A 27,191-nucleotide genomic window follows, 5' to 3' on the forward strand; every position below is an offset into this window, starting at 1 on the left:
TCCTCACCAGCTTTGGGAGAAGGAAGCCGGTGGATAATGGGCTGCTCTGTGGACTGCCTCTACAAAAATTTACAAGTACCCTCATTTGCAGTCACACATCTTCACAGAGCCTCTTTTCAAAGCTGTCTGGCCACTGTGTGAGAGGCAGCAGTTATTTGGCAAACTGGGTTTCTTGGTACAACTCAAAGTTGTACTTTTTTAAAGAAAAACAAATGAGTCCCTGATGAAGTTAGCAAAGTCCCATCTGAGGCCTCTGTGTAGTTCAAAGTTTCAGGAGTTGCTTCATATTGCATTGCCTCCATTTAGTTGGCATAGTAATAAACACAAAACAGTTCACAGCTGTGATTTATGCCAATGCCTACGTGTTTAACACTGCTTTGCTTTCTTATTTTCAAACTGGTCACGTAACAGCAATGGCTCAGGCTCCTGGAAAACAGCTAAGCCCAGCTCTGTGTGTCACCTGTGGGCAGGAATTTTCAAGGAGAATTCTGGTATTAGTGGGCTTAACAGCAGGGGCATCACTTGGTTTGACAGGTATTGGCCATAGGCATGCAGCGACTCTTGGATCAGCCTTGCTGAGCTCTTCCTCTACCACACAGGCACTGTTCTGACAGTATCCATTAGCAGCCCTGTGACAGAAACCAACAGGAGTGAAAGAAAGAAAACTGGTGCCAAGAATCTCAGGAGCACTGTAAAGGGTGGGGAAGCAGCTGACGAAAACAATGTGGGGGAAAAGTCTTAGGACATGAACAGATCTGCTGGAAAGCAGAGAGGAGAGCAAGAGTGGCTTGGGAAGAGTATTTAGGATCCCGTTTTAGCTCCAACTTGGGAAGCACGATTCTCTGAGCACTGTAAAAATATTTCATCTACAATATTTCTCCACATTTGTTTACAGATGGGACAATCTGCATCCAAACAGCGCACATGCACAGAAAGATGAGTATGACCTCTATGTTATTAGAATTCTTGCCTCAGAAGGATAATTAAGCTTATCCCTCTCATAAAATAGAATTTCTAATACTTAGGTGCTTCATTTTGTAGATGCAGCACTTCTGTTAGCCTTCTACACAAATCCAATATCTAATATGCTATACAAAGATAAGTACATATATTTTGTTTGGTATATTTACAGATGATAAAAACTTTGGAGTGCCTTGGAATTCATGAACCAGCTTTCACCCAAAAACACATCAGTAGTGTAGCCAGGAGGTTAAAGAAAACTGGCTCTAAAAGGGTCCTACTATCAACAATCCCATCTCTGCCAAAGTTTTTTTTAATGCAGCATCTACTTTGACAGAAATTGCTTGAAATACAGCCAAACTCTTTTATATAAAATTTAATATTTGCCTGTTAGTAGGAGTTCATTACCAAACGTTATACCTCGTCGGCCTTTTAAGATCCAACAGTTTCTGTTCTACTCCTAACACTTCTGTCTGTGGAACAGAAGACCAAGAAGAAAATTGGTATTCAGAAAAAAAGACCTGTTCTTGGAACCACAGACTTGATATATCTGTAAATTATCTTTAACTTATCAATATTGAAATCGCTGAAAATGCAGGCACTGGATTTAATCAGATCCACAGCGATTCGAGATCTGCTGCACATGTGCGAGTCAGGTCACTACACAAGCAGTATTCCCTAGCCAGCAATAGGAGCAATTCAAAGAGAACCCATGGACACGGTCTGAAGCACTGATTTAGACAACTGGCTGATGTGTGGCATTTTTATTAATTACTTCGTATTTTAAGCTGATTTTACCTGACTTACATGCAGCATTCTTATTGAAAGTAAAGCTCTGTCTAGGGGGTGAATCTTTATTATGGTTTTCTCAAGGAGACGTGAGGTTTATACCAACATTTAGAGATAAGCTTAGCTAGTGAATACAAAAGTCTAGTTGGGTATTTCTTGTTTGTTTTTCAAGTTAATCAGTTTTTGTTGCTCATGTTTATTCTGTATTGCAAAATAAATGCACTGTACTGCTGCAAAGAGATGTTTAACATGACTTTTTTCAAGCACGACACACGTATGCAAGTTTACATGGTGACAACTGCTGACAAAATAGATCTCATCTTCTACAAAAACAAAGTCTGGATTTTTGAAAACCCTTTATAAAAGGTGAAACAACCTCTGCTTTTTTTTTTTTTAAAGCCACTCTGGTGACAATAATAGATAGCAGGTCTTAGCTTAGTTGGCAAATCTTTGATTATTCTAAAAAGCAAGGGGAGAGACCTACCCAGAAGGAGATGCGTTTTCCCTTTAGTTATTCTTTACAAAAACATCAGCTTGCTGGATAATGAGTCTGAACACATCATGTTCAGAACAAACAGCTCTGAAAGGGGAGACCAACATTCACGCTCTTTCAATCATCCGCTAGCTACCAAGTCAGCAGGCTGACACAGCTGACAGATCTGATGTGTGTCAGGCAAGCACCTACGTGGCGTTAGAGGCCACCCAGCTAAAATCACTTCAGAAAGGTCACAGAGAAGTACTCCAATGGTAAAAATACTGGTTGGAATGGAACTCTAACGAAGAAGTTTCCATTATGCAGAACCTGCGCTGTTTGTGTCCCTACTTACCTAACAAGTAAGGTAAACAATACTTGCAAATGCTTACACATTTAAAAGAGAAACACTATCATCTTGTGTTGATTACTTCTAGCCCAGAAAATACTGCTTGGAGTGGAATGTTTCAGCATTGTGAGTCACTGAGAAAAAATACAAAGTAACTTGATTGAAAAAGTTCCAGATCTTCTGAGAAAGTTCCAGATCTTCTCCCAAGAATCAGTGCAGTCCAGAAGCATAGTTCACATAACATCGAAATTCATTAGCCAGGTTCCGAGAGTGTTTTGGAATAAACTTGCATATCTTCACACCAAGATGCTTTGCTGCCTGTTCCTCCATGATTGCACCTGCACCAAAAACAACAGGTAGTTGGTGAGAAAACAGTAACCATATCAGAACGTTTGGACTTTTTATTAGCTTTTTATAGCTCCCAATTGCCTGCCTCCTTTTTCTTTAGGGAACAGACTTAAAGCAGCTGCACTGTCACTTTGTTAACTGTCTCTTCAACAATTGAAGTTTTGTGCAATTTAAGCATGAAAGAATGGAAGAACATCCTCAAAGTTTCTTGAAAATAGGTAGGAGGTAATATCAGTGCCCCTTTCACTGAAAAGAGAAACGTAAACTCCATCTTACTGCTACGTGGCAGAGAAATTTCATGGTGGGGAGCATGGGAAATGCAAACAGATTACACACACTATTTTATTTAAATAAACCACAGTGTGATATTTATGGCTCCACGCTGAGAAATCGTTTCCTTGAAGAGTATTTGTCAAATCATGTAAACTGAAGGCCCACTTATCCATTTTAGGAAAAAAAAATATCTCAGAACTACTTTCATGCATGACTGTCTTTTACAGTTAAACAAAGAAGTAGACTTTCTATGTCCACATGTTATTTTCATTTTTCTCTGTTTTGCCTACTTGGTTGACTGCCCAGAATTGTACATACAGAGGGTTTTTGTCCTTTGGATTTTGTTTTGCAAAAGTTTCTTGAATGTCTTCAGATGTCTGATTGTAAGGCTACAGCTTTAAGAACCACCGCAGCCGAGGCAGATGCTCGTGGCTTCTTAAAGCTATGGAGTGCATCTTCACAAACAAGGCCTGCAAATGCACTCAGTGAGTCTTCCAGCTTCACTGCTGTAATCACCAATTTTTAATTCCTCCTGCTGCATTTTGATGCCTAAGAACCAATTATTTGAACCAATGGCAGAATTTTCCAGTGCTCGTTCACACTGCAATTGCTATATTGACCAGTGAGGAGCAGCTGATATGGAAAAGAAAAAGAAAAAAGTTGTCTTTTTCTTGTTTTTCTTTTGAAGACTTAGCTGAAACCATCCCACTTCACCAGGCAAAGGCCATGCTAACCTACTTGTCTTTCCATTTAGTTTACCTTAGATCTTGCTAAATTCAGCAGCTGAAAACTTGCAGCTATGGACATGCTTAGGAAATCAGAAATTCTACAGTAAGTCGCACCTCTGTTTGACGCAGCCAGAATTTCAGTCATTACAATTTTAGAGAATGTCTCTTTCACAAGAGAAAAATATTTTGGAACTTTGCAGGGGGATCTCAGCAGTTCTTCAGTAATTCAGTAAAACTCATAATGCAGTAAGAAAAGGGTACAGATTTTAACCATTACAACACACATATCCTCAGTGAAAAGTAAATGCAGAACTAAAGCAGTACAAGTACCCTCTTCTGGACATGAATTCTTCCCAGAATTACCTATGGATGAGTATTACCGAGTTGGGATTCTTCTCACTTGAATACGTCTGCCTTTGGAGACAGAAGAAGAGCAGCTTACTGGCCATCTACGTATTCTTATTAATTGTACCTGTGCAAAGCAGAATCTTTCCTTTTGTTAAGTATTTGATGGTCTCTGCAGTTTTTTGCAGACACTCCTCGGACAGATAGGGTGGATCTGCTACCACAATGTCAAAACTGTGCGGCAGGAGATGTTCAGGTAAGTTCAAAGGGTTGTTGTAATCATAGAAGATAAATTCTTCTCCATACACAGAAAACCTTCTGTCATACTCCAGGATACACACGGAAAAATCTGTGCCATCCTGTTCTTTCAGCTTCTGGTACACACTGGGTGCACTGACACAGGCTATCCTGAAAAAGACACGTAAAATATTAAAATGCTGAGTTCAAAAGGCAACAAAAATAATTGCAATAAGGACAGTGCCGTAAGTTCTCAGAGCTGCTGTGGGAAAACATCTTAAACATTTGCCCCAGGTAATTTGAAAACTCGTTTTCAAATGAAAATCCTTGCAGAACTAAGAGGGAAAAGTTTTTCCATCTGTTCTGCAGAAATGTATGAAAATAGAGAAAAGAATTAGAAGACATTAATGTGCTCTGGAGCTCACTGAATTTTGTAGGGGGAAAAAAAAAACAAGAAAAAAAGATCCATAGTAAACTTTTGTTACTGGCACAGGTTGCCCAGAGAGGTGGTGGATGCTGCGGTCCTGGAGACATTCAAGGTCAGGTTGGATGCAGCTCTGAGCTCCTGATGGAGCTGCAGGTGTCCCTGTTCATGGCAGGGGTTGGATCAGAAGGCCTTTAAAGGTCCCTTCCAACTCTATGGATTCCACGATTCTGTCCAGCAGAGCCTACAACATTCACTGCAATTCAGAACAAGTTCAGTAAGAACTACTGATTAAGTAATGGCAAGGCATTTCTGCAACCTCCTGCAAAGGAAGATGAGGTACAAAAAGTAATGAATTACATTGCATGCTCGCCCTGCATAAATGGAACAATTACAGAAAAGACACATTAAACCCATAAGGTAGCTATTAAGTCCTACCTGCCACCTTTTCCTGCTGCCACAATCGCTTCATTAGCCAGGCACGATGCAGTCTCATCACTGTACCAAAACTGGCTCAGTTGCTGAGAAAAGTAACACACAATTATAAGCAACATCATATCTCCTGATTGTGAACAACTTGGTTGAGAGCCCTGTTTGAAGAAAACCCAAATCCATTGCAACTTCTTGGTTCACAAACTACAAAGGTGACATTTTCTAGAGAAGTTTTTTTCTTCTGAAACCCAAGGACAAACAGAAGGCAGCTTGCACTGTGTGTTTTCTAAAGCACTTACCTATGATAGCAGGAGAACCAATCATTGGCAGGGTTAGTTCAAACCCAATATGCAGAAGTGCAAAATAAACATTGAGTTACTTCAATGGAAAAGGAAAAAAAAAAACAAAACAACTTGAAAAACAACAATGTAGAAGGAAATGAAGGATAAAAGTAGCAAAAGAGATCAGAAACAGGAGGAGTAAAAAAAACAAACTCAGAGACAAAGTCAGTCTGTGAGATAAAAAAAATGCAGCAAGGCATCCACCCACACAACCAAAAAACTAAACACAAGCAGAAATACATGTGGAAGGAAAGCACATTCCTCTTGTAACAGTGTGTTGTTTCAAACCCAGGGAACAATCTTCACTGCCCTCACACACCAGGCTTTCAGGAGTTCAGTCTCCAAAGGGTGAACAAACAGATGATTCTGTTTGGAACTGGAACTTTATTCCCTTTCTTCATGTAATTGACTTGACTTAATTTTAAAGTGAATAACCCTACAGTGTTAACATCCACAAACAGCCTGGCCACTCTAGGAACACCTCAAGTGTTTGCCTTTTTATTATCTACCCACAAAAAGAAATCAATGTGCCTCATTTGCTGCAGGTTAGCTTCTTACCCAGTCTTCTTCTATTGAGCCAACAGAATATTGATTAAACCCCTGGGAGGTCTTCATGCCCTCTCTCTGCTGCTGTTCCAAATAGAACTCCTGGAGGGCAGCCAATGTATGGGATGACAGCTGGGGAACGTCATCATCATCATCATCCATTTTCCTAGACATTGCCCAGAAGGAAAAAAATATATATATATTAACCCTTTTCAATGGTGGAAGCTTTTAATAACAGCCTGCTTTCCCAAGGAAAAAAAAAACCAACATTCCTGACACCACGACAGCTAACTAGGAAAGCCTTACAGGGCACAGCACGCTTCCTCTGCTTAGCAGCTTTAAACCAGTCAGAGGCAGAATGCAAAGAGCGCGTCTCCAGAGAGAATACAGGAGCTGTTTCCTTTCTGCACAACACAGAAGTGGTCTGTATTTTTATAGGGATGTTGTCATGACACTTTGCATACCCTGCATCCAAACACCACTTTTGTATCAGCTTGCTGAAAAAAAAAAACAAAAGCTTTAATGGATGTTGCAAATCCTTTGGAATATTTACCCTTCCCTCCTAGGTATAACGATAGCTGCCAATCATTTCTTGCCACGTTGTAAAGTCACAATTTTGACTCCAAATGAATAAACCAGTGTTCGAGGATCACCCGACTTCACCTCCCACACTTCAACAAGCTTCCTCTGTATGCTACAAACCTGCAGCAGACCAGATGCTCGAGAGGATGCTTTGATGAACTAACACTGCACGACTGTCTTGTGTGCCCAACACAGACAGAGCTCATGTCAGAAGGACAAGGTACAAACCACCCAGCAGAGCCACTGCCAGACATTTGTCAGCCGGGCGCCACCGCCGTGCCGCTCAGCGCACCAGGGGCAGGAGCTGAGCGGTGCCGCCTTCCGTCCTTCCCAGCAGAGGCATCGCCACCTCGTGGAGCGAGGGTGACAAGCAGAAATCAATTGGGCCTGTGAAACTGGAATTTGTTCTTTTAAGAAACTAATTTGCTCTGCACTCATTCCACGAACTCATACACGTGCAATGACTTCAACAGAACTCAAAGCAGATGTGCCCCTTCCTTTGGGCAGAAGCCATGCATGTGAGAGGTCCCGCAGCAACGCGCGCCCCCTGAACCACAGCTAACTTCCAGGGGGAAGTACGCTTCACATTTCTTCCATCCTTGGCTGCAGTGAAGGCTGCAATGCTCACGGCCTTCTCGCTTTGCTCTGCCCTCCGTGCTGTGCATCCTGCAGAGCTTTCAGGGCATTTCCTAAAGCTCCGTTCCTCACTGCTTGCTGAAATACTCCACAGCTCACCTCCACACTGCAGCAACTGCTGTGCCGTTCTGGCGGCACAGGGCACAGCACGCGGAGTGCTGCGACACAGAGCCCATCGCCTGCCTCCTGCAGGATGGATGCAGGGATGCTGAAGCCAGCCCACCTGGGAACGACACAGCGCTTCCTTCTGTTCCTACTGCTCGACAACACATATTGCTAACATGCATCGTGGCCCTGTACAAGGACAGTTTTTGTTGGGACAAACGTTACAAATTACCTTTCACCTCTCACCTTCTCTTTAATTGTGTCACACATGCAGAAATCTGGTGTGCTGTTATGCCTAAAGCAAGCACGCATCTATGCTCTGATGCTAAGAAGCTGAAACAGATGCAAACTTGCAATTCTTAAGTCAAACACTGAAATTTTGATTTTATGCTCAATGAGCCCATCTGGCCCTTTGCAAAGACTGCATCTATACACATGAAATGAAATCCTCCCCGACAGAAGCTAAGATCTGTTGTTTTGGTGGAAGGGTGGGCATACAAGTAGAGGCATTTTTTTTCTACACGTTATTTTAGCCCCTTTTTAGCAATCTTCCTTTTGGTTTTGTGTAGTAAAGCTTCAGAAACCAAGCAGCAATTAACTGTGAGGCTGCAAGGAAAGGTAACTCGGAACACATGGCAGAAATATCATGAGGCCCACCTATTTGGAGCACTTCCACAACTTGAAACACTTTTCTGAATCATAGAATGACCTGGGTTGAAAAGGACCACAATGATCATTTAGTTTCAACCCCTCTGCTATGTGCAGGGTCACCAGCCACCAGACCAGGCTGCTCAGAGCCACATCCAGCCTGGACGAATGAACGTACATTGTGCGCAGTGACTGACTGGCTCAGGTCATCAGCATGAAGATGTTTTTATGTGCATGAACTGCATTGTAAAACTATTACAGTGAGTGAGTTTATGAGAACAAGACTTGTAAATTCCTTTGGCTTCAAGTGATCAGGAGGCACTACTACTTTGAAACACAGCCGTCCCACACATTGCTGCCCTGAAGTCCAAAAACAGCCCTGAAAGTTGAGGAAGGATGGGACGAAGCAGAGGAACCCACAGTGCCTCTAAGCATGATCAACAGGAATACGAAGTTTAAAGCCAGCAATGTGTCTTGTCTGATTTACTGTTATGTGAATGCTGCTGGCCTCCAAAGGGGCAGCTTGACCCACTGAACAAGCAGAGAGAATTGCACCAACACCACACACTGCACCCCACAGCCTACAGTTTGCAGGACAGGGGAAGGTGCCTGCAGAGCCCTGTCCATGCACAGCTGAGCCCCTGCCGGCTGCTGAGCTGTCTGGGTGGATGCACTGCTTGTGTGTGAGAATCTTCTTAAAAAAATAACAACAAAAAAGAGGTAATAACGTCAAGTGGAAGTAGCAGCATGGAAGGCTCCACTGCTTTGGCTAAGGAGCAACTGTACAATTTAATGTTGGTTTCCAGTTCTCATGTATGAAAACTCTTAATTTTACACAGCCAAGCCCTGAAGTGGGGACAAAATAAAGTCAGAAGGAACACTGTGGAAAAACTCACTCAAAAATTCCTAAGGGCTTTCATAGTCTTTCTGTGCCCCAGTACATTCGGTCCATCCACAGTTAGGAACATACAGACATCTGGAAACCAGCACTGTGAGATACAGTGCAGCTCCTGTGCACAGATGTGCCCGTGCTCCTACAGCAGAAGCTTGGGAACTCGCACTCACCCAGCTAGGTGAGGCTGCATGTCCACGCATCACTGCTTACCCCACAACTACAGAAGATGCAGTCAATCCTTCCAGAGCCGCAGCACCACTCAGGAGGGATGTTCAGGAGGCAGCACAAGGTGGGACACGTATTTACAAAGCTACCTCAAAAATTCTCTTAAAGCAGGCAGCTGCTCCTCCAGAACTTTTACCTCCAGGCTGTGCTACAGCTGACTAACTACCACTTTTCTGCCAGAGGAGAGTTCAACCTGGCGCATGACTGCAGGTCAGGCTTCCCTATCAACTGTGTAATGCAGAAATACTGCATGATGCTCGCACGAGCAGAGGGAAATGTGACTGCTCTGCCAGTTTCCAGTACTCACCCTTTATGGTACCCTGAAGAAGTAATCTCATTGCAATAAATGTCCCTTAACAAAAGGGAGGAAGGAAAGACTACTGGAAGGCCAAGAAATATTAATGCCACTGGGAACTGGTGCTGTTAACCTTTGTGAGGGGAGGAAGGATGCTGTTAGCTCCTGCAGTCTCTTACCACAAATATAAAACGTGCACATGCAACTTCAGAAAAGAGTGTTCTAGTATAGCACAGATAACACTAAGGCCAGTGTGCAACTGAATAAAACATAGCAGTATTTTTCCCAAGCCACCCATGTTAGCATTTGAGGCACAGAGCCTGTCATTGATGACATATGAAACATGTGCCAAGAAAACCCGGGCAGCGATACAGCATCAGGAGAGTTGGCTGGAGGTGAACAAGTCTCCATCAGGGGACAGAAGTTACTCCAGAGCTGGACACGTGCCTTGCTACCTGAAAAGCAAGGGGCTCTGTTCATGTTCCAGCCGCTGAATGCAAGGATCCAAGGCCCAGGTCTCCACCAGCAGCAGGCAGCCAAGCAGACTTCTCTCAGCGGTCCTGCTCCAAACAGAAATTACCCTGACACAGAAAGACCTCTCCTCTGAAGTGTTCAGATCTTTAAATCTGAAAAGCAATTTAGTGAAAGCTCAGCTTTTGCTCAAGGATCTGACAAGTTACCTGAGCACTGCCAAATGTACAAGAATGCCAAATTTCACAAGAGGGGCTGACAGGACAAAGCATATTAAGTACAGCAGCCAAAGTAACAAAGTAACAAAGTATCAAAGTAACAAAGTAACCACAACAATCCTCCTAGCATGGTGCAGCCAGAAGAAACTGAGAGGTGCTAGGCTACATGTGCATCTGTTTCATAAGGTCTTCCCAAAGTGAAACAAAACTCCTCAAACATCTGAGATGTCTGTCAACCAGCTGCAAGGCTTTGGGGCCTGGTAGCATCACACAGCCACTGAGGGAGATCCCAGGAGGGGGACATCAAAAAAGAAGGCCTGACAAACCTGCATACAAAACGGAACTGGGAAGGAAGGAGGGACAAGATGATGTGAACCTGAGGCATTCACAGTCCAAAAACAGCTCAATTTTGGGATCTCTGAAGAACTTTCATTAACATCCACAACAAGAGGTTCAAAAGAGAAGCTTCACTAGTTCAGACAAGGGTTGATGCTGGCAGTTCTTGAAGTATCTTGAAGACAGCCAGAACCAGCTGTCCTGGAAAGAGTGAGACTACGGCAAGTAAGCAGAGGTGACAATGACCCACTCTGCCTTCTCCCAGTCTATAATCTTTCTCCATGAAGGGCATTTCTGGCTGAAGTGATTTATTCTGGGAATGCAGTTCTCTAACAGACCCTTACCAGTATCCTTAAATACACATAAAGTGATCTATAATGTCCCACAGCAGCAAGTTCCACGTTATGAAACCCGACCTCTTCTTGCAGTGAACATGGCTACTGGATCCACTAGATGCAGGCACTTATCGCACGGGAAGGAACTGATGTGTGACCCCACCTCATACAGCCCCACCACTCCACAGCCATGTGTGGGCTGCTCCCCCTCAGCCGCTGGCTTCTGTCCCTTAGCAGAGCTTCCCTGTATTCATCAACCCTCATTCCTCTCTTCTCCCACACTACGCTCTCTGCCGCAGTCCCTCTTTTTCCCTTAATAATTCCAACATTTCCTGCCTGATATGTTTTTCATAGAATCATAGAATTGCTCAGGTTAGAACACACCTTAATGATCACCAAGTCCAACCACAACCTGACCATCCTACCCTAACTAACAGCCCTCTGCTAAATCATGTCCCTGAGCACCACATCCAAACAGTTTTTAAACACATCCAGGGATGGTGACTCAACCACCTTCCTAGGGAGCCTATTCCAGTGCTTCACAACCCTTTCTGTGAAGAAGTTCTTCCTGATATCAAACCTAAACTTACCCTGGCACAACTTGAGGCCATTTCCCCTCGTCCTGCCACCTGTCACCAGTGAGAAGAGCCCAGCCCTGCTCTCGCTGTAAGCACCTTTCAGGTGCTGGAAGAGAGCAGTAAGGTCTTAGCCTCCATTTTCCCAACCTGAACAGCCCCAGTTCCTTCAGTCTCTCCTCTTAGGCCGTATTCTCCAAGCCCTTCACAAGCCTTGTTGCCCTTCTTTGGACCTGCTCCAGCACCTCCATGTCCTTTCTATACTGAGGTGCCCAAAACTGAACACAGCACTCGAGGTGAGGCCTCACCAGTGCCGAATACAGGGGCAGGGTGACTTCCCTAGTCCTGCTCACCACTCCATTCCTGATCCAAGCCAGGATGCCATTGGCCTTCTTGGCCACCTGGGCACACTGCTGGCTCATATTCAGCCAACTGTCCATCAGTACACCAGGGTCCCTTCCCACCAGGCCGCTTTCCAGCCACTGCTCCCCAGGCCTGTAGGGTTGCCTGGGGTTGTTGTGACCAACAAGCCGTGCAGAGCCGTGTCCCACACCCGCGCCCTGAGGCTGCAGCGGGGCGGACGGCCTGCAGAGCGCGGCCGGGAGGGACAGCCGCGCTGCAGAAGCGCGGGGGAATCGCTCCGTACGTACGACCTCCGTCCTGCACCGCCCGTCCCCTCCTCTCCCCGCATTAACGTGCCGGGCGCCGGCAGCCGCTCCCACAGCGCCCCACGGCCTCGCAGCGCCCTACGGCCAGCACAGGCTCTCGGGCACCGCGGGAGGAACGCCAGCCCGGTCCCGGCCCCTCCCGCTCTCACGGCGGACGAGAGGCGGGCGGACGAGCACACCGGCGGCCGCACCACTCGCCTCCCCGCTCGCACTCACCGGCCGACAGATCCCTCCGCGCACCCGGGCCCCGCCCCTCCCCAGCGCCGCACGCGGCCGTATGGGCCGAGGGGCGCGCGCCCCCTGCCGGCTCCGCGGGAGGAGGGCGGTGCCTGGCGCTGCTCTGCCCGCCCCTTCCCGCCCTTTCTGAGGGGAGGCCTCGCGTGCCTCCCGGACGGTGGGCCTGTGCTGTTTTGCGGCCGGCTGTCCCGCAAGGAGTGGAGCGCGGCCTAAAGCCGGCCGAGGGACTGCCTTGGGCGGCAGGCGCGCTCGAGCCCTTCTTCCCGCAACTCCGGTGCTCCGAGAGGCTCCAAAACAGCCTCACCTCGACTAAGCGATTCGCAGCTTAGAGATGAGCCGCATAAAACCGCACGGCCGTCTCCAGAGCTGGATGTGCCCAGAGGCGCCGCTGTTCCGAGGCACCGCTGGAGCGCTCCGGTACGCAGCGTTGTGCTGAGCGTTGGAGGGCTCAGCTCCGGCCCTGCGGCAGCGCACTGCCATCTCAGTGCTGGGGAGGAACGTCAACACCGAGGGACAGGGACCTGACTGCGTGCTGCATTCCGTGCAGCTTTGTTTTAGGTAGAAAAAAAAGGTGCTCAGAGGGCTGATAGAATTGAAGAATGGAAGGGTAAAGGAGGCTGTGCAGCCACTTCTGATGGGCGCAGCTCCCTGGAGCACCAGGCCCTGCTGCCACAGATGGCTCCTCCTTTCCAAAGGGTCACGGAATCACGCACAGCTCTGCAGGCCTGGGGGCGGGCAGGCAGCAGCCTTTTGGCTTTGCTGTAAGGCACTGCTTGGAGCTGCTTGGACCTGTGATAGGTGATGGTGGCAGGAAAGCAGAGATGCTGGAATGATCCTTTGCAAAGGAAAACTGGTTATGTCTTTCAGAACTGCTTCTCTGGGGACATGAGAGCAAACCAGCCACCAGTGTGGGAACACCAGTCATGTGAACCCTACAATATAGTTATTGTATATGCTTTGTTGTTTCTTAATCCTTTTTTTGCAGAAGTTGCCCAAAGGTAAGCTATCTACCCCTGCCTTGTCAGTCACAGACAGTTTTCTTGGAAACACAGTGATGTGGACATCCCTGAGACTCCTGTCTGACCATTCAGACCACTGCTGCTTCACTGACACATCAGCAAGTGCTTTGTGTTGGAGCAGCTCAGGACCAAAGCACACAGCAGTTTTTAAAAAACAATTTATACACTGGAAAGCAATAGCCACTTGCTGCTAATCAGGATTTTGTGTTTTCACGTTTGGGCTTTTATAGTCCACCATATTTTGTCTTTACTGATGGAAGTCGTGCTTAACAGCTATTTTCCCAAAAACATTGATGTTTTGAGCAATGGCAAACCAAGTGCACATTTCAGTTGGAAGACAACCAAGCACACAGTACTTAAATATAGACGGACTGCTTCTAGTGATGCAGACACAAAACACAGCATGCTCTACCAGTGGGGTACTCAGTGTACATCACCTGGTCCCCGCAGCACAGGTTACTGTCGGCCTTCTAGGAGCTCTCAGTCATCCTCTGAATTTTCAGTGCAGTAGGAAGGAGGTTTCAACCTCAGCCCGTTTATGGACTCTCAGTTCTCTCTCATGGATGTGCAAATATTGCATGTGATCAGGATGACTTCTCTTTTATCAGACCTTGTAGAGCCCTTGCACATAATTCATGGGCCACAAAGAGGGCTACAGACCTCAGATGGAAAAGCATTTGGGAGAAATGTAATGGTGCTGATGTTTTAAATGGATTTTAGATGGCAGAATTGTAGGGGCTGGCAGGGACCTCTGGATGTCATCCACTCCAACCCGCTGCTAACGCAGGTTCATGCAGTAGGTCACACAGGGAAGCATCCATTTAAAAAACAACAAAATCAAACAAACAACAAAACAACCCCCTACCCTGAAACGGGATGACCATTACCTCTGTACTTCTTATATATCAATTGATTTTACTGTTCCACATTGTCCCCAATTTGTGCTGTGCTCTCTCTCAACAGAAGTTATGAGATATATATACTGACATCCTAACTTGATGGATCTTTGTGGCCAGGGCCTTCTCACATTCATTTTTGTTTCCCCCCCCAAAAGTTGCAATCACTCTGCCATCACAAGAAGCAGGAAGGAAAATATATAAAATATATTTAGCAAAACCAGTAAAATTAAAGTAGAACAGAAAATGCAGTCAAGTAGCAAACATTATGTACAGCAGCGGTTTTACAGTTTGTCCTACGCATACCTCCGTACTTATTTCACATACGCTTCTTAAGGAGAAGGAAGAAAACAGAAACACGCTTTTATGACAGAACACATATTTTTCCTGAACAGTAAATGGGGTTTATCACTGCTTTTGCAGGTCCAATTCAGTTTTTGTGTATATATGTTTCAGCAAAATAAGAGGACACCATTCTCTCAGTCCCTAGATTAAAATGACACCGTCTTCCTCCTGCAGACCACACCGGTATCTCACACAACAGTTACACTCACAGCATCTAGACATTATCTGTCCATTTCCAAGGATGTAGGTAACAAACAACCGAGATACAAAACAGGTATCTAATTTTTCCAGCTTTCCTGAGGCTGAGTGAAATGTTCACATACATGTGCGCTTAGCAAAATTCCATGTTACAGTACATTTTTAACAGTAGTTTGTTAAACCATGAAAGTGCATAACAGCCTACAAGCAGGCAGAAAGTACTTCGGAACAGTCTCTCCTTACAGTGGCAGAATGCCAGCCTTCCCCAGAGGAGTGCTGGTCTCGTGAGAGGACATCAGTGTCTTCCTAAAGACTCCAAAGTGTGGCGATGGGCTTTGGTTTCTGTTACAGCAAGCATCGTGGAGCAAAGCAGCACTACAGGTATTGGTGCGGTACTAAAACTAAAGGCAATGTCTTGCCAACTCCGATTATGGAGGAATCTTTCAAGTCAAGCACTGGTGAGTTTGTGGTAAACAGCACGGTGACAGATCGGGAGCGACCTGAATACATCATGAACCCAAACTGTGAAATCCACAGCAATGAGTTACAGCAAACCAGTCACGAGTGGCGAGACAGACATCAATGGGAAGGGAAAGGGAACACATCACACAAAGCTGCTGCCTTCTTTGGACTTGCAAAGACAACGTGGGATCAGCAAAATCAATCTGGTAACAGCTGATAGGTTTAAGGTGAGAACGGTTGTGCCATGAGATTCAGAGATAGGAGCAGAAAGAACGGTGGTTACACAGCACACGATGGTACTTCGGTGTTTGCTGGAGGTGATTTACCTGAAATGCTTCTCCAATAAAAAAGATTCCGTTATATAATTAGCAAACCTCATGCTAATGGTGTCGTATCACACGATTCCAAAACAACCCCACTCTGCTGGGAGGGCAGCATTTACTGACCCTTGTGGGATGACACCGGGTAATGACATGTTGACACGTGCACTGTGAACTTGCTTTTCTTCTTACAGAGTAGCGTGATTTTTCTTTCTTATCCCTATAAAAGGCTGCAAACGTTTCACTTCCTACTCCTCATGCCCACTTCCAGACCTCTTCCTCTGCTCAGCAGCCAAACTGCTCCAGCAGCCTTTAGTTAACGGCCATCAGGAGGGAAAACCAAATAAACCAGCCACTAACTTCAAACGCAACTGAAGCACATGGAAATTTCTTAAAGGAAAAAAGGAATGGGTGTTGCATACATTTCCACAAACAAACATGAGTAAAGGTTTTGTACCCAAATCATTCAAGTTTATTCCAGACCTCGTACTTAAGGTAAAATAGTTCCATTTTCTACACGCAAGGCTGTTGGATGTGCTGCTGCTCTCAGGGACTTTGCCAGCTGTTCTCAGGGACTTGCTCAAAATTACCTTTGATGTTCCTATCCTTCACCAGAAGAGTCACTGAACTAAAGCAGGCCAATATCAAGGTATGGTTGCAATAACTGCACTTTAGAAACCAGTACAATTGCAGTGATACATAACGGCCAAGGTTACAGCAAGCTGCCAACACCACAGCTGTCACGGAGTTTTACTTCCAGGCTTCGAGAATTTTTCTTCCTTAAAAAACCAATGTGAATGCGTGAGAGGAAGAGGGGAACAGAACAGCACAGCTGTAGTTTTCCCAAACATAATCACATTACAGAACATTAGGAGCTGCTGCCTGTAACCAAGCTTTTCCAAAACACATAAAGTAGCATACAGTTGGATGTAATTTACATGGGAACAGACACGAGTTTGGCGAACATTTCCACGCCACACATCCTCAGAACTGTTTAAATTAAATCTACATGCAAAATACGAGAGCCAGAAATCAGCCTTCCTTCTGGGAATACAGACACTACCAGCAGGCCTGAAAAGTCACATTGTTTCTTTTGAGAGGGGGAAGGTAAATTTGTTCTTATGTTCCCAGCCACTTCTAGGATCTCTCTGGCACTCCCGTGCGCTGCGTCCCTCACACACCCACACCCACCATGGTTCTTTTTGTTGGAACTCATAAGTCAGCCCATAAGTCACTCATAAGTGCTGATATTAACCTGAATTTTCTCCAGCAACTTGAACCAAGGTCTGCTCGTTCACACAGCCCCTGCTGGTGCTTAGCTCCCAGTTCCATAATGGCCCTCAGCTGGCTCCTGCCATAAGGAAGGATCACAAGTGAAATAGCAGGGGTTCAACACAGGTGGGACTTCGGAACATGATAAACAATAAAACACACATCACACGTGGCCAAAACAAAATAAAAGCTCTTAGGGGAAAACATTTTGATCCTCCTCCTGTTTACAGATCTTAAAAATACGGAGTTTTCACTTCAAAACTGAAAATTCAGCCTGACTACATGGCTGCTTCCCAAGGTTCATTGCAATAAACTATGAAATATGTCTATGCAACTTTGTACCGTCAACTGTACAGGTAAAACAAGACATGGAATTAACTAGTGCTTCAATCCCTGCTTTTCATGATATATAAACTCAACATAGTACTGACTTGTACATTTAAACATTTACACGTTTGATTGCCAGCAGTCCTAGCATTTATTGCCTTAAAGCTGCATGGTTACTGCATGGATGTTCCTCATTTTGCACAAAGAGAACAAATAAAAGGGGATTTTTTCTTCATTATAAAATTTAGAATTGCTCAGTGAGAGATTCAAACACGCTGAGCAGTGTTATTAGAAAGCTTGGCTGTATGTTTGCTTTTTAAAATCATTTTCAAATATCGAGCAGTAATAGATGGAAAAGTGCACGAGTATGATCTTCCACTGAGGCTGGGAGAGCCTTCCCAGTCTTTTATAATGGCCTCAAGGAACATGAAAAGCAGGATAGGAAATGGGACGAAATGAAAAAGCAGCACTTGCTTTAACTCACTGAGGAGGAGGGCAGGCCAGGGACATCTTATTTCTCAGTTGCTTGAGCCCCAGTAAATCTCACATTGCTTTTTGTTTTCTTAATTTTTTTAAGACAGGTGGCTGCTTAAGGCTCTACAGCAAATCACACCATTTGCTTCATCATCTGTGCTAGGGAGCTTTAATCTCATGTACTGCCGAGGGCACGATTTTATACTAGAAGCAATGTAGAGGTTTTGGAGGGCTGGCTCTTCGTGTGTTAATCACTGCCACCAGGCTCTAGTTACACTGAGCAGAACTCGAGTGACAGTGGGAGAAACTTGAGAGACGTGGGAGAGACAATTCATGTTTGTTCATTGCAAAAAAGCATAAAAAAAAAGGCAATAAACCTACCACCACGAGAAGCACTTGAGAGAAGCAGCAGCACCAAAGCCTGGATACCTAACAACTGTCCTCCTCCTGTTTTTTCTATTTAGAGCAGAACCGAGGCACCGCGGTGGGGAATCGCGTCTTAGAAGAAGGAGCCACCACTGTAACTGAGGCAGCCATTGCAGACAGCCAGCAGCACTGGACTGCAGTGGACCATTCTTGCAGAACACCGTTCTGCCGCTGCCTCGACGGCTTTATAATTACAAAAACCTCCTGTTTTCATGACAGTAAATCTTACACCTCGCAAAACTAAAATTAAAATATTTAATATTTACATAGCATTTCCGATCCTCAATGCATTTTATAGGCATAAGCTAACCCTCACAACACCCCTGTGAGGTAGGTAGGTACCATCGCTGTTTTTACAAAGACACAGATTTAGCGACGTGCCAACGGCCACAGAGGACCCAGTGGAAAAACTGATACAAAATTAGAGGAGCCTGGCTCCTACTCCTGCGCTTATATTCATCAAGCTACTTCCGTAAAGAACACCCCTCTTACGTAATTATTTAACTGAAATTACTTGAAGAGTCTTATAAAAGAAATGCTGCAATTGTCTCTTTGTAATAGTCTTCACGGATCACAAGTTAGAATTTACATTACCTTTTAAAGAGTTAAATTTTAAATGGACAACTGACTACTCCAAGCAAGCTTATTTTCTAAAACTACATGGCTTAAATACAACGGGATTTACCCAGGTAAACATTGGGGTTTTACCAAGTGCAATGCACTATCAAAGAGATGCTCCAGCTTCAAACCCCTCTTGTTGAACTCGTAGGATTTGGACATGCTGAGAAAACAAGTTTCTCGTTCCTGAGGAAAACCGTGAGCCCTTTATCTCTGAACAGCGAAACACAAACCTGGGGGCAATAAGATGTAGCAGATTCTTATGGTAACCTGGCAAAGGTAGTTAAGGCATTATGTGCATGAAAGCAGAGGTGTAATGCAGTTCACTTCTCCCTGCCCATGTGTCTGTGCTTTCAAAGTCTTGAATTTCACGACCCAAGCAGATAGTCATGCTTGCCAGCATCAAAATCTATAGGCTGAACAACAGAAAGTTACTGTGGTAGCATTAAAAATAGCTATGATGATGGGGAAGGGCTGGAAAAATGGGAAAGAAGCTACTGGATTTCTACCCTCAGAAGAAAAACATAGGAGCAATAATCTGTTCTTGCAATATTATGCCTAGACAAATAAAGTTTGTTACAATTACATCATGCAGCATTTGCAATTCAGTTTGACATGCCCTTTTTGGATGTTTTCTTTCAAGAAACAAGTGCCTTTTCAAAACTACTACTCCCTTTGTATGCTGAATGGAAAATCAATGCAGTGATGCTATCGCTATTTCAGGACCATTACTTGGAGCCAGCTCTCAAGGTGCGCTGAACGCCGTCCTTGGCGCTGTTCTGAGGACTTGAACGAACAATACACGCTCACAGCAACTGGATGCGGTGTTTTGTTTTTGTTGGGGTTGTGGAAGGGATATACAAGCAAAATAGTTTAGGCAGAAGTAGCCACCTAGCCAGGGGTATGAACTCAGAGAACTCATCGTTGAAAAACGCTCTGGGAATTTCATGAGTGTCACTAAGTGGAGACATCTTTGCACGTGCTCTGAAAGAAAAATCATCTGGCAACGAAAGATCCACGCTGAACAGACAAGAGCAGAAGAAAAATTAAAAAGAACAGCGTTGTTCCACATAACATTAAGCACAAAAATCATACAAAGCGCTCTCTGGGACAGCTTCCCTTTAACATAACATCGATTTTAAATAGAGGGATAAACAAAAGTTTTAAACAATCTTCAAAATGTGTTTTTGAAAGTAAATCTTCATACTTTAGCAGGCCTTGATAGACAAACTAAGGCGTGCATCAGCACTTGTTACAATACAGCGGGCCTGAGTAGAAAGTAATGGGTATGCACGTGAATTTGTTCTGAATACTAACTCCATTTGTATCCCAATCACTTACAATACTTATGATAATGTCACAAATGTGCAGTTATATTTCTGAATATTGAAACAGCTTTAAAAAAGTGACAGTGGCACAGCTAGTTGTAGAGGAGCATTGATTATGCAGTCAGATCCAAATAAGTTGAAGGTATTTGCCACAATCTCTTTGAAGGCATTGGCCTACATATTTGGCATCATCTACGTTGTGACGAACCAGCAGCAGCTCTTTGAGCTCCTTCTGTTCACAGGCTTTAATGCCCCCAGTCACCCTGTGCAACATACCGGTTCAGAGAAGCAGTTTCAGAATCATAGCAAAAAAACCAAGCTAATTAAAAAATATCAATCTGCTGGGATCGTTATCATTTGAGCAAGTACACAGTCAGGAGTTTTTTGGGGTATTTTTTTGAAGGAAAGCACTACAGCTTCAGGGAAAAATAGAGTGCAACACCCCTCCCTGTTGTAAAAAAATATGCAAATTATGTTAGAAATAAAACACTCACAGGGAACGTATACGATCTACTAAGTTTTATGGTCACTTTCTCATGCGTAAATCTGACCGGGCCCAGCTTTCACATAAATTAAGAGAAATGTGTAATGAAGAGATGGCTTTTTTGGCCTTGTGGGTCCTCACTTGAGAGAGGTGTGGATTTAACTGAGAAATAAAGTCTTAGATCACTTATAGCACAGTATTACAGATTAGTCTTTTTAACATTCTGGCTATTGTGACTAATTATGAGATGAACAGCTGAAGGATGGCACTGAGTTGCAAACATGATGCTGTACATAGCCACACAAAGGTGTGCACTGTACATTCTACAGAAATTCAAAAAACATGGGAAATGTTCAACAACAATCTAGCAGAGGTGTTAAACAAAAGGGCCAACTTCTGCCTCCATTTCCACTAAAACCGATTTTACTCGGCGCGCAACATTTGTGTTTGCTTCAGTTTTCTCAGGCTCATGACTGGAGACAAAACAGGCTTTCGCTTTTGTGTTCGTGTGCTACTCTTCCTTGTTGGTCCACTAAACTCTGCTGTTCTGCTGTCATAACCACTGAAGTGCTGACAAAAAATGAGCAAGAGCAGAGCAGCTGGGATGGCTCTACAGAGGCGGAGCTACATTCAGCAGAACCCAAATCCCCCACAGCACTGCACATCCCAGTTACCTTTCTTGACCAGAGTCAAGTAAGCACGGCCTCGAGTCAAAGGGTTTGCTACCACTGTTCTAGCACAAGTGTTTTAGCTAATGCCCCAACTTTGAAAGGTCTGTAAGTCAGCAATTTAGACCTTTTGAGTTGTTATTGCTTGAGCAAAGAGCTCAGAGTAGAAATACATCGCAGTTGCGCGTAGCCTGGACGTGAATCAAACCGATGCTGAAAGTAAAACCACGCGTGAACCTTGCATCACACTCAACTCCAAAATGACACCTGTCTGTGTGAAGGGCTGCAACAGGCACACGGCAGCTTAATGCCAACATCCTAAACCAACTCTGAAGAGTCAAATCTTGCCTTAAGTTCTGTAAGTATATGAAGTTTTTTTTCTTTTAAATTAAGGCAATGAAATGGCTGCAGATCCTAAAGTTCATTTTAGGGGAACAAAAATATACACCTTTTTTCTTCTGAACTTTAGGCAGCAGAACATAATGTAAAAACCTGCATTACAGAAACAGGTAACGTCAGGTTGATCTAGAAAAACAAAACTAAACACAAGTTAAAACACCATTCTTTTTTTCTCCCCATTGGAACACCAAACTCAAACTTTAGAGAGGAAAAAAATAAAGCTTAAAATCAGCTAAACTGTTTAGAGCTTTTTATGTATTTGCATCACACTCTAACATAATTCTGGGTAGAAAAGAAATCTGCACGTTTATCTGGACACTCATTTTAAACCAGTGGGGAAAAAGGCACTGAATTTATTTTTCATTGTGCCCATATCTGTTTGCACATATATGGAAAAAAAATTAAATTCTCATTTTCTGTTCATTCTCTCCCACACACAAGTATGACAGATTGCAGCTAACACATAATAGCAGAAGCTGATTCGAAGTTGACCTCTCCTATTCCACTGTGTTATGTATGTTCAAACTTCCAGACTCTCTAGAATCTGAGATGGCTGCAAAGAACCCAGAGACAGGTACAAGATTTAGTCAGCATTCAGCGTTTCTCAGTGCATTTTGCAGAAAGGGTCTAAATTAGGCATAGAGTTTTGTTGTTTATTTTACACAGAGAAGTCCACCAACATTTGCCATAAATTCTTCTAAACTCTTTAAGAAGGCCATCTTCTGCTTACGGTCCAGTGTAGGAGGAGTGCTGCTTGCAGTAAGCTTGTTGAAGGCATCTGCTAATCGCTGGTAGATTACTGGATCTTGTTGAGTTGATAGTAAGGTTTCAACTAACTCTGAATATTCAGCCTGTTAAACAAACGCGAGTCTCATTAATTCAAAAATAAAAATATCCAAAGTCACAATATATACAACTTCTCTTGTCAGGACAAAATCCAGAATTAAGGCTGTGACTGAAAACCCTCAGTAGTATCTCCCCACCGACTCCACCAACCGGCGTACCAGGGGCTGCTATGGACTTGCGGCCTCCCACCTTTCTCTAAACCAGATAAAGACTTTGAACCAGAACAGGCCAAAACTTCAAGCACTGCGCTCAAAGTTCTTTCTGGCTCTTAGCATATGCTCAGTTCTATGAACTGAGCTTCTCTTCCTTCACAGCTGCCCCACATTCAGTACATCATTTCCCTCCACAGTTCTCCCTCTCTCTGGATTCCCTTCCCTGGGACGAACAGCTTAAATTCCTAAGAGTTTCCCCACTTGAACAGCAGCAGAAGACAAAGAAGCACATTAAACGTGATTAGGATAGTGAAGGAAAGCCTGAAGGCTTTAAGAGCAGCAAACTGACTGCTGTTCAGGGAGTAACAGGCTCCTGGCTCTTTTTGTCTAACATGCTCACTTGTCCCTTTACGTCAATGAGTGCTGCTAACCAGACAGGAGATTCATATGGAAAAGTGGCTTAAGAACACCTCTGTCAAAGGCTTGTCAACCTGGCAAGAAGGGCTTTCAAGAGCATGTTGGCGGACAGTGGTAACAACTTGTAGACGAGTGGGGATGGTGACTAAGAACGTGAGGCAGTAATAGATCTAAGAGTGTTCGTCAAGAAGGATAAAACAGCCTAAAGGAGGCAAACCTCAAATGTCTAAGAAGAAATACATTCAGCCTTGGAAACAAACAGTAAGAACAGACGCAGAGCTGCAAGATCACTGCAGAAACTTAGAGGTGGTGGGACAGCTGATATAACTGGAGTGCTCTAATGGACAGAGAGGTTCTTTGGACAGAGAAGAGCACAGAGGGTTGCTGTTCACATGAAAGAAGGAAATTAAAGATGCTGTCTTATGGACAAGGCAACAGTCTAGCTGAGTGCTCGTGGGTCAGAGTAAAGAGGCAGTAAAGATGATGATATGGTGTGAGTTATTACAAGTCCCCTAAACAGGTGAATAGAGGACCACCAGGTCATCTTTAAGCAGCTGGAGAAGAATTTGGATCACAGACTCTTAGGAGATAATCTCCCTGACATCTGCATGCCAGACTGGCCAAAGGTGTAATGGTTTTTCTGCATTTGCTACTCACAGACAAGGAAGTACTGGGCAGGGAGGTGGTACTTAATGAGAGCCTTGGCTGTGCAGATGGTGAAATAGTGGAGTTCAGCATCCTTTAAGAGAGTGAGGGCAGGAGAGGAGAGTACTGACCCTGCACATCCTGAAAGCAGATTTCAGCTTATTCAGGAGGCTGGTGGGTGAGATCCTGTGCAATGCAGCTCTCAAGACCAACATAGCTGACAGGTTTGTTGTTTCAAGGCCAGCCACTCTATTGCCTTCGAAGGACTGCGGAGACTGGGTACACACTGATGGCTGTATGAAATCAAATGTGTCCATCTCCAAAGGATTGTGTTTAATGGCTCATATCCACGTGGAAGCCAGTTTTGATAGTGCCCATGGGCCTTATACTGGGGTGTCCAGAATTGCAGTAGAAACAGACCAATTCCCTGCAACTATACAGACTGGGAAATGAGAGCTTGAGAAGCAGTTCTGCTGAATAAAGAATCAGAGGGTTTCAGTGGAGCTGCTAAAGTATTAGCAGCACACTGGACTGTATTTATTATTTGTCTTTACAGAGCTCTCATTCCATATTACACATGGAATACTGTGTCCAGCCTTGGATTCCCCATTGTTGAAGAACAGTGACTGATCTAGAGGAGGGCCACCAAGACAGTCAGGCAGGTGCTGAAAGTACATCTGTTTTAAAGACAACAAAGCTTTCAATGGGCTGTTTGGAGACTCTGCACCACCAATCTTGGAGGTTTTGAAGACACGGTTGGAAAAAGTCCTGAATGAGCCAACCCGACTTTGGTATTTAGCCAATTTCAAGCGAGAAGTTGGACTACAGACCTCCTGAATGATGCTACAGTTTGCCAAATGCACAGTAATTAACCATTCTCCATCAAAAAGTGAGCGGTTTTCAGAGTTCTGAAGTGTTTATATCATACCTGATGCAAACACACTAATGTGTAGAATGCTTCACCTGCTGCAGTTGTCATTTCTGTATTGTGCTTCTGAAGTACCAGCATATCAAAGACCATCTGAAATCACAAAACAAAAGCAGAGAAAGAATGAAGTTCCTCAAGTTTTAAAGTCTCCCACAAGAGTCTTTCTCTCACAGAAAGACAAACAAGGAATGGATTAATAAGATCAATTTTAAAAAATTAAGTGGAAAATTTAGAGAAAAGGCAGATAGCCATGTTAACATGCTGAATACAGTTATTTAAGGTGTTTCTCACACTCTTAGCTGATGTAAACTCTTAATGAGAAGTCTCTAGCAGTCTGAATGTCAGATTGGTAAGAAAACATCAAGCAAAACTGATCTACTGAAATCCAGAGTCCAGAACACAAGTACCCCAATCACTTTGTTCCTGATTATCAGTGAGCTACCAGCTGGCTGCTACCTGCTAACCTGGAAATTCAATGAAATACAGTGAGTGGTCCTTTAAGGAAACTGCCAAGAAAAAGCAAAATTTATTGGGTACATTGAATAAATGACAGCATTTACCTTTCTTTGCTGTACCCAATTATGCTCTTGTTTTAGTATTCTAACCCTACCTTCATTTCACACAATTCTGGAAGCTTTGTGACACACAACAGTAAATTTAACTGTTGAAACTACTGAGATTCATTCAAGAACTCACGTACCGAGCACAGACAAAATATAAATTGCTGAAGTATATATATGTATATATAAATATAAATAATTCTGAAGTATTCAGATCTTTTGTTGAATGTTGAAAAGTCATTTTCCACTCTGTGTTCCTACTCTTCTTTCTGATACAGTCAGTGTTCCTGATCCTCTATGCTCTTCTCCAACTGCAAGTTCTGTCTCTTACTATTTGTGCATGGTGCTCATTAATGTAGTCTGACAGTATCACTATTTGGCCTCTTGAAACCACTTGTATGCAAAAAAAAAAAACAACCCAACAAACAAACAAACAAAAAACCCACAAAAAAGCAACTACAAGACAACAACAAAAAGCCCACAAAGTAACATGAAACAGTTGTTCTTACCTTAAGAAAGTGCCTTGTTGCTAGAAAGAGGGCTGAATCTGTTTCTTGTGCTTTTGCACACTGTTCTGCTAACGGTGTTACAGCCTCCAGACAGAGCTGGCAAACCTCAGAACTCATTCTGGTAACGAGCATTAAAGAATCAACACCAGATTTCAGTGAAATTGTAACAAAACTTCCCAGCGGCGGCACTAGAAAACACTTCAATGCTTATATATTCTAAGATATCTTTGTATTGTAGAGCCGTTAATAAAATAATAAAATAAAAAATATAAAAAAGGGAAGAAAGGGAACTGTCTTTGTTGCTTTCCTTTATTAGCTGCACACCCTGAAGTACCACAACCCCCTCTGACATAACACTTTCAGAAAGAGTCCCTTATGCTCAAGCTCATCTGTGTCTGACACGTGCCACAGATTAGTGAAAATGGTGCTCCTGTTGTAAGAGGGAGAGCCCATTGGCAACATGACAGGAAATGCTCTGGAGCCAGCCCAGGAGAACAGCAGCAGTGTTTTCTATTACCAGCTGAGAAACTAATTCAGGAACAGCTTTGGGATGCCAGCTGAAGGCTTATGAAGTTACACACTCTGAAGTGAAGTAATGGAGGAGGCAGGAATGGCTGCCAGAAAAAACTTACACGTTAAACCACTTAAACACTGCATTCAAGCAACACGAGTCAGGAAATTCAGCTAATTCTGGAATCTCAATAGACACTACCATGAGATTCTCAGTCACTAGGAGGCACAGAAGAGGAGTTGTTTATGGATATAGAATTGTAGGTTCGGAAATTGATAGGAAAAGAAACAATGCAAAGAAAAAGAATCAAGACTTAACACATCCTTATAAAAGCAGCTCAGACTTTTAAACACTCTCAAGCCCCACAAAGGATACGATGACATCCCTAACTCCAGTGAGTACATTAGGCTCTTAAAGAGGTCCTCTGGAAGTTGTGGGATTTTCTCAGGGAATATCTCACAGATGAAAGTGATTAGTTTGTAATATTGATTACACAGTGATGGAAACTGCCAAAAGAAAAACAAGATCATTTCAGAATCATGTACCATTATCCTGGCATTATTTCCAGCTGTACAAAGACACAAGTCTGATGCTTTGCCCTGAAAAAAGACAATTATAGGCAATAACTTCAGTTATCAGTGGCTACAACTACACTAGCAAAAAGCATGGTGCAATAGAAGCAGACTGCTACAAGTTCAAGTTGATGGCAGCTGTCCAGTATCTACTCCATACAAAGTTATGGAGTTTTACTTCCACGTGAGCAAGTCTAGCCCTGAGGGGAGAAAGCCTCTCAGCAGCTGGAGTGCAAGCAGGGTGCTCCGAGGGCACGTCCTTTGCCTTGGTTTCATCTATAATGCATGCAGCTCTCACACTCAGTAGGTGCCACCGGATGAGAATCAAAGCATGTCAAGAGGAGA

General features: G+C 43.9%; 2 protein-coding genes across 5 annotated transcripts in view; both read right to left on the bottom strand.

Moving 5' to 3' along the window:
- Window positions 1-1,709: 1,709 nt before the first annotated feature.
- Window positions 1,710-12,549, bottom strand: EEF1AKMT1 (EEF1A lysine methyltransferase 1). Of its 4 annotated transcripts, XM_052671163.1 has the most exons (6): window positions 10,646-11,499; window positions 10,086-10,256; window positions 6,257-6,410; window positions 5,364-5,446; window positions 4,392-4,672; window positions 1,710-2,908 (listed from the first exon to the last, which is right to left on the bottom strand). In XM_052671163.1, exons 1-6 carry the CDS (start codon window positions 10,702-10,704, stop codon window positions 2,781-2,783), a joined length of 876 nt encoding a protein of 291 aa, XP_052527123.1. In that variant the 5' UTR covers window positions 10,705-11,499; the 3' UTR covers window positions 1,710-2,780. The 4 variants fall into 4 exon arrangements, with proteins under 4 accessions (XP_052527123.1, XP_052527125.1, XP_052527126.1 ...); XM_052671165.1 differs by lacking the exons at window positions 10,086-10,256; window positions 10,646-11,499 and adding an exon at window positions 12,450-12,549; XM_052671166.1 differs by lacking the exon at window positions 10,646-11,499 and having other exon boundaries at window positions 10,078-10,102.
- Window positions 12,550-14,569: 2,020 nt separating this feature from the next.
- The window catches only part of XPO4 (exportin 4), a 78,299-nt gene continuing 65,677 nt past the window's right edge, over window positions 14,570-27,191 (bottom strand). Inside the window, exons 20-23 of the mRNA XM_052671144.1 lie at window positions 26,650-26,780; window positions 25,764-25,881; window positions 24,695-24,787; window positions 14,570-22,557 (exon numbers count right to left, since the gene is read on the bottom strand). Of these exons, the coding sequence (XP_052527104.1) occupies window positions 22,360-22,557; window positions 24,695-24,787; window positions 25,764-25,881; window positions 26,650-26,780 (540 nt within the window). The 3' untranslated portion in view covers window positions 14,570-22,359. The remainder of the gene's footprint in view (window positions 22,558-24,694; window positions 24,788-25,763; window positions 25,882-26,649; window positions 26,781-27,191) is intronic.

Source organism: Tympanuchus pallidicinctus, unplaced genomic scaffold (assembly GCF_026119805.1).
Source record: "Tympanuchus pallidicinctus isolate F22 unplaced genomic scaffold, pur_lepc_1.0 scaffold11, whole genome shotgun sequence".
Taxonomy (NCBI): Eukaryota; Metazoa; Chordata; class Aves; order Galliformes; family Phasianidae; genus Tympanuchus; species Tympanuchus pallidicinctus.